General features: G+C 57.3%; 1 protein-coding gene across 1 annotated transcript; it reads right to left on the bottom strand.

The window, feature by feature from the left end:
* Nucleotides 1-307: 307 nt before the first annotated feature.
* Nucleotides 308-3,125, bottom strand: FAM43B (family with sequence similarity 43 member B). The gene has a single exon (XM_047790201.1). It carries the CDS (start codon nt 2,380-2,382, stop codon nt 1,396-1,398), a length of 987 nt encoding a protein of 328 aa, XP_047646157.1. The 5' UTR covers nt 2,383-3,125; the 3' UTR covers nt 308-1,395.
* Between the last annotated feature and the right edge of the window lie 3,919 nt (nt 3,126-7,044).

Below are 7,044 nucleotides of genomic sequence, written 5' to 3'. Positions count from 1 at the left end.
CTGCCAAGTGTCCCAGAGCCACTTGTGTTTGAGTGTCCAGGCAGACAGACATTCTGCGAGGCTGAGACAGACAGCTGACACCCCTCCAAGGCTTGGCATATGTGATTTGCAGGCGAGGCACCTGCTACTGTCTCCTTTCCCGGACATGAAGGGGACAGCTTCCTGGCAGTGGCCCCTACCCCCCAATCCCCAGAGTTGGCTCCAGCTGCTCAAGGGGACCTTCCTGGGGTCTTCTCCTGCCTTTTAGGGTTCTGATGATCATTTTCTCACCCCAGCAGACCATGCATCGAACACAACACAGGAGTGGTGACAGGCTGAAAAAGCAGGAACACTTTATTTACAATGATCATTTGGTGACACAAAGATCTTTGGGCTTTTAGCAGCCTTGCTGAGAGACACGTGGGCAGGAGCCTGCTCCCTCTGTCCGGTGACCGCACCCTTCTGCCTCCTCCTGCCATGAGAATCCCGCTGCTGTCAGGACTCTCCTGGCACTGACAAGCCTCCACACGGAGGCTTCCCTCCTGTGTCCGTTTTCTGGGTAGTCAGTGTCCTCAAGCACCTGCCAGAGGTTCTCCTTTCCTCTGCTGGAGGCCCTGTCTTGGTCCTGGTTATGGGACACCTAGCAGGAAAGCACACACATCTGTATGCAGAAGGATGGGGCGGGTGAGGAGTCCTGTGGGAGTGCTAGGTGCCAGGGCACAGGCTTGGGCAGCTGCCTGGGGCAGAGAGCTGTTCCCTGGCCTAGCCTGCTGTTGGTAGGACCATCCAGAGTCATCTCCAGAGGCAGAGCAGTGGAGTCTCAGAAGTCCTCCAAGGGATAGAGAGGCCAGGCATAGGGCCTGAGAATCTTCCTTTGTGTATATGGCAGCTGGCTCGGTAACCACTTTGGGCCCAGCCTCAATTCTCTTCTACTCTTCCCCCTACAGGAATGCCTCCCCAGGGTTGGTCTCATCCCTGGAAGGAAAGCTAGCCTGGCCAAGGGCAGGACTGCTGCTGCCACCTGGCCAAGATTCAAGGCCAGGCTTCTGGATTTCTGGAAACGTCTCCTCCCTTCTCTGGAGTAGATGTTTTGGGAAGGAAGGCGTGGTTTATGGGCAAAGAGACTTGGTGTAAAGCGTAGGGGGGCAATTCCATAAGGAAGGGCGCCGGGAGACTCGAGTGGGGGCGGAGGTGTACACAAAATACTGCTTGCTCCCCCCATCTCGTCCTCCAGTACTCAAGGGCATATCAGGCGTCACCCTGAGCCAGGACGAGGCACGGGGCGGACAACGACAGAGACCACGGGGGAGGCAAGGGCTCGGGGACCAGGGGGTTGCCATAGCAGGCAGGGCCGGGGTTGGAGGCTGTAAGTCAGGCTGGCCGGGTCTGGGGCCGCGAGTCGTGTCCGCTGGGCTCTCAGCGCGCCTGGCCCGCCCGCTCCCGGGGGCCGGTCTTCCAGCGGCGGGGCTGCGAGGCCGGCGGGGGGGCCGGGGCGCCTCGAAGGCTGCACGTCCTCAGCTCCCGGGCCAAGCTGAGCACCTCCGGCCTCTCGCACTGGGAGGCTCCTTCCTCGCGCTCCTCCGCCTCCTCGTCCTGGTCCTCGTCCTCCTCCTGGATGCTGCTGAGGCGCGGCGCCCCGCGGCCGCGCTCGGCGGGCGGCGGCCGGTAGGCGCATTTGGCGTTGAGCAGTCGGCGCAGCGGGGCGCGGGGTACGGAGGCGGCGGCGCCCCCCGCGCGGAGGTGCTGCTGGCGCACGTGGCGCGCGTCGCTCTGGCGCTGCAGGCGCTTGAAGTCGCTGAAGGCCGCCAGCGCGGTCTGGCGGAGCAGGCGGGCCAGGGCGCGCGCCTTGTGCGCCCGCGCCAGCAGCACGGCGTGGCAGCGCAGCACCACGGCCTTGTGGCGCGCCTGGTGGCGGTAGACCCAGGCGAAGACGCGCGGGTGGCGCCCGTCCGCGGTGCAGTAGGTGATGCGCGGCAGCAGGTAGGCGTGCGCCGGCCTGCGGCTCCCGGAGCCCCCCGAGCCGCCGCGCTCGCACGGCTGCATGCGGATGCCGTGCGGCCCCAGCGTCAGCTTCATCTTGGTGCCCCCGCCCGGCCCACAGCGCGCCCAGATCTTGCCCACGGCGTCGTCGGTGCAGCCGTCGCCCTTGGCGTGCAGGGTGACGGCGTTGCCTAGGTACCACACGGTGTAGGTCGGGTCCTCCCTGTTGAGCTCCACTTTCTGGCGTCGGCTGCGGAACACGCGGCCCAGTCGTTCCAGCGGCCAGTCGGGCAGCAGGTCCGGGCAGGAGCGTAGGAAGCTGGAGAGCAGCGACGTGTAGGCGAGCCCCGGGCTCAGGCTCTTTGCCTTGCACTTGGCCTCGTCCTCCACCAGCACGAATTTGTTACGTCTCCAGGGCAGCATCGCGGCGGTGGCCAGAGGGGCTGGGGGCGCCGGGAGCTCACCGGCGTGCTGCCCAGCGGCCGGGGGAGGGGAAGGAGCGCAGAAGCCAGCGGCCTCGGGCTTGCGGGAAGCAGGGGACGCTGGAGACAGTCGGTGCCCGGAGATGCCCAGTGCCAGACAAGGCTAGTTAGCTTCGCAGATGCCCGGTGCCCAGCCGGGCTGGCAGCCGAGATGCCCTGGCGGCGGCTGAGCGTCCGGGAACAGCTTCCCCCGCGAGTCGCTCCAGCCGTCCGGGAAGCAAGGAGGGGCAGGGGCTGGGCGGGGTGGAGGCGCCCCTCAGGCCCGACTAGGGGGGATCCCGAGGGCCCCGCCGCCCAGATCGCCGCGGCAGGGAGGTCGCCAGAGCCGGGGCTGGCGGCTGGCTGCTCGGAGGGGTAGACCGAGAGCGCGACTGCGGTGGGAACTCCTTCAGGCGTCGCGGCTCCACCTCCCCGGGCTGCCTACATCACCGGGCGGGACCGCTAGCTCTCTTGTCCCCTCCTCTCGCCCTTCTCTCTCTCCTCCCCCGCGCAGGCTAGCACTGCTCTTCACCCGAGACCCAGCACAGGCGCGGTGGATCGGGTTTAATCGTTATTGTCGGAGGGGAAGGGGTGGAGCGGGAGGTTAACGAGTAGGAACAGCCTGAAATGTACCGGGGGGGCTTTGCCAATGCAGACTTCTCAGGTCTCAAGGGTGGTCTCTGAGCATCTCTTGGGGCGTTCGGTATCCCCCTCCTCTCTTTCTAGGATTCCTACTGCCCCTCACCCAAAGCACGTCCCTACCCCCATCTCTAAGAGTGAGTTTGGGTGGGTTCCTGATGGGGCTAGCCTGGCTCGCTTTACCTCCTGTCTGCACAGCAGAAAGCCAGCTGAGGTGGCCGAGCAGTGCAGTGGAAAAGTACTGTCGCTTGGTGAAGCTTTCTCCCAGGTTCTCCCAAGGTCGTGGGCCAGGCGGCTGCGCCTGAGCTGGGAGACCAGTCAAGGCTCCAGCGGCTGGAAGTCCCCCTGGCCTGGACGGAAGCCTGGAGGGTACTCTGTGAGGGTGGGGAACCTTCCAGAGCCATCCTGGGTCTGCGGGAATTGCAGATCAAAAGCTCCTTTGGCCCGAAGGGCAGCCTCTGGACTCTCCCAGGATTAAAGCCATACCACTCCAGTGTGTGAACTCCGGGTCCCCACCAACTCTTGGGTTTTGCATTCATTATCTCCTCCTCTCAGGACAGCCCAGTCTCAGTTAAGTGACTTGCCCAAGATCTCAGGGCTGATAGAGTTGGAACTAGGGCTCCACTCAGGCTTGGGTCACCTACAAGAGGGTCCTCACTCTTCGGTGGGTCTATTGTATTCCTGTTCAGGGCATATGGATCATGGGGCATTTTCCATCCTCCCCTGAGACCCATTAGTGGGGGCTCTTACAAGGGAGGGGTTCTAGTGTCCTGGGAAAGAGACAGTTGTCCCTGGGTGGGGGGACACTTCCCCCCTTTCAGGGTTTATTAAGCCATAAACTCCCTAGAATCCCAGGACGGCTCTGATGGGGGCCCAGGAGGCTCCCACAGAGGCAACCCCCAAACCCTCTCCTTGGCTTCAGAGGAGGTCATCTGGGGAGCCTTCCAGATCAGGAATGAGCCCAGAGGCTTGGGCTAGGCCAGGCCAAAGCAGGTGACCTCCCAGAGTGGGGACAGTGGGAAAATGATATGTCCCACAGCCGGGCAACATTCATCCTCGGCCAGCCAGCTGGGCTTAGAATCCTTGGGGGGAATAAAAGCAAAACCCCCCACAAAGCTACATTACTGAATGCTCCTAAAATGATATGCATGGGAGTTCCTGTTGTGGCCTAGTGGGTTACAAACCTGACATAGTGTCTGTGAGGATGCGGGTTTGATCCCTGGCCTTGATCAGCGGGTTATGGATCCAGCATTGCCACAAGCTTCCGCATAGTTCACAGATGTGGCTGGGATCCAATGGTGCTGGGGCTGTGGCCTAGACCGGCAGCTGCAGCTCCTATTCGACCCCTAGCCTGGGAATTTCTTTATGCCACAGGTGCAGCCCTAAAAAGCAAAACAAACAAAAAAAGACATGCAAATACAGAGTAGGACATTACTTAGCATTGCAGGATCTTAGCTTTGGAGGGGGCCTCCATGGCAGCCTCATTACAACATGGAAAGTTCTTTTTTGCTTGTTGCTGATTACAAAAGTAACACAATGCTTGTGGTAAAAACAAAAACGAAAAAACACTCAAGAAGGACATGGAAGTCTCCCCACCGTCCCCACCTTATAGCTATGGCCTCACTTCTCCAGGACAGACCAGGCTCTAGAGGCGCAATGATCAGCCCTCTGGACCTTGGGTCCTCCACCCCACAACCTTCAGGAGGCAGTAGAAGCTGCCAGTCTCAACTTACAAGGCTGAGACCCCGCCAAGCTTTTTTTTTTTTTTTTGTCTTTTTTGCTATTTCTTGGGCCGCTCCCGTGGCATATGGAGGTTCCCAGGCTAGGGGTCGAATCAGAGCTGCAGCTACCAGCCTACACCACAGGCACAGCAACGTGGGATCCGAGCCGCGTCTGCAACCTACACCACAGCCCATGGCAACGCCAGATCCTTAACCCACTGAGCAAGGCCAGGGACCGAACCCGCAACCCCATGGTTCCTAGTCGGATTCGTTAACCACTGTGCCACGACAGGAACTCCGACCTCTCCAAGCTTTTTGAAGGCATAGCCTCCTGTGGTTGCTAGAGTTAACATATAATGACACAGGAACTCCAGTTAAATTTGAATTTCAGATTAACAACCATTTTTTTGTGTGGTATAAGTGTATCCTGAGCCTTGCATGCATTTGATCCAGGTACTAAACTCTTGCCTCCCAGAGAACAGGAAGGGATGGAAGCGCTGCAGCAGGGGTGGAATGTTGCTGGCTTGGGAGCCTCCCTAGGCTCACTCACCTAGTCCTGCTTCGGTTCTGTTCCCACTGCTTTTGGAATATTCTCCGTTTCAGAGGGAGGGGCGTTTAGCCAGGACCGTGAGAGATCACATAGTCTGTTTAGTCTTCTGGGCCACAGAGCAGCATTTGACATTTGTTAGCCATTTCCTTACCCTGTGGACAGTTCCCCTTGGCCTTCTCGGATCCATGGGTTGAGGATCCGGTGTTGCTGTAAGCTTCTGTGTAAATTACAGATGTAGTTCAGATCTGGTGTTGCTGTGATGTGGGTGGCAGCTGCAGCTCTGATTTGACTCCTGACCCAGGAACTTCCAAATGCCCCAGGTACGGCCATAAAAAGAAAAGAAGAAGAAGAAGAAAAAAAAGGAGTTCCTGTTTTGGCTCAGCAGAAACACATCTGACTAGTACCAATGAGAATGTGGGTTTGATCCCTGGCCCCACTCAGTGGGTTAAGGATCCAGTGTTGCCGTGAGCTTCAGTTTAGGTTGCAGATGTGGTTCAGATACCACATTGCTGTGGTTCTGGCGTAGGCTGACAGCTGCTGCCCTGATTCAACCCCTAGCCTGGGAACTTCCATGTACTGCACCTGGGGCCCCCCAAAAAAAAAAAAGATACTAACTGTTGTTCAAAGCAGAGACTTGAAGTGTGCTATGATTTCATGATTTCATTTTTCCTTATGAGATACCACTTTTGCTTTTCTAGCAGTATTTAATCACCTCATTAAAAACAACCCCCCCCAAAACTTGCTTATGTACCTATCACTAATTCATCCTTCAACTGTCCAGCAGTACCATAAAACACCTCTCTACCTGGCTGAACACTCTAGGTGGTGCTTCGACTCTCTGAGTTTCTTTCTTTTTTTCTTTTCTTTTTTTTTAAGGGCCGCACTTGCGGCATAGGGAAGTTCCCAGGCTAGGGGTCGAATAGGAGCTGCAACTGCCGGCCTACACCACAGCCACCGTAACTCGGCATCCCAGCCGCATCTGCGACCTACACCAAAGCTCACAGCAATGACAGATCCCTGACCCACTGAGCGAGACCAGGGATTGCACCTGCATCCTCATGGATACTAGTTGGGTTCGTTTCTGTTGAGCCACAATGGGAACTCCAGGTCTGTTTCTAAGAGACACCCTCCTGGAGGCATGGTTCCTGGGCTCCAGCCTGGACTGCGTCCAGTGCAGACGTGTAGAACTAGTGTTCTGGGATCTTGTTTTACTACCACCCTGGGAATTTCCTTTGCTTCTTAACTGTATTGGATCCTGTTTTCCGGATCCCTTGCTTTCTGCCTCCCACTGTCAGCCAGGATTTATTTTCTTGTTTTGGCAGTGCAGCCATTCCAGTGGCTTTGATGGATAGTTCTGCCGGGTGTAGAGTTCTAGGTTGGGAATAAATTGCCCTCCAAATTTTGAGGAGATGACCCTTTGTTGCTGTTGAAAAGTCAGATGGCATTCTGATACCTGATCCTGTGTGTGGGAGACCTGATTTTTCTCCCAGGAAGTTTTTCGGATCTCTCAGAGGTCTAAAGCTTCAAATGATGTGCATTTACTATGGCACTCCATGAGACTTTCAACCTGGGGATCAGTCCCTTTTAATCTGGAAATCAATTCTGGGGACATTTCTTTGTGCTGATTTCCTCCACTCTGTTTTCGGTTTTTGTTTTTTTTCTGTTTTAGTTGGATGTTGGACCTCTTGGATTGATCCTCTAATTTTTCAAAATG

The sequence above is a fragment of the Phacochoerus africanus genome, chromosome 8 (assembly GCF_016906955.1).
Source record: "Phacochoerus africanus isolate WHEZ1 chromosome 8, ROS_Pafr_v1, whole genome shotgun sequence".
Classification (NCBI taxonomy): domain Eukaryota; kingdom Metazoa; phylum Chordata; class Mammalia; order Artiodactyla; family Suidae; genus Phacochoerus; species Phacochoerus africanus.
Note: the sequence above shows the minus strand (reverse complement) of the source record. Positions and strands in the feature narration are given on the sequence as shown.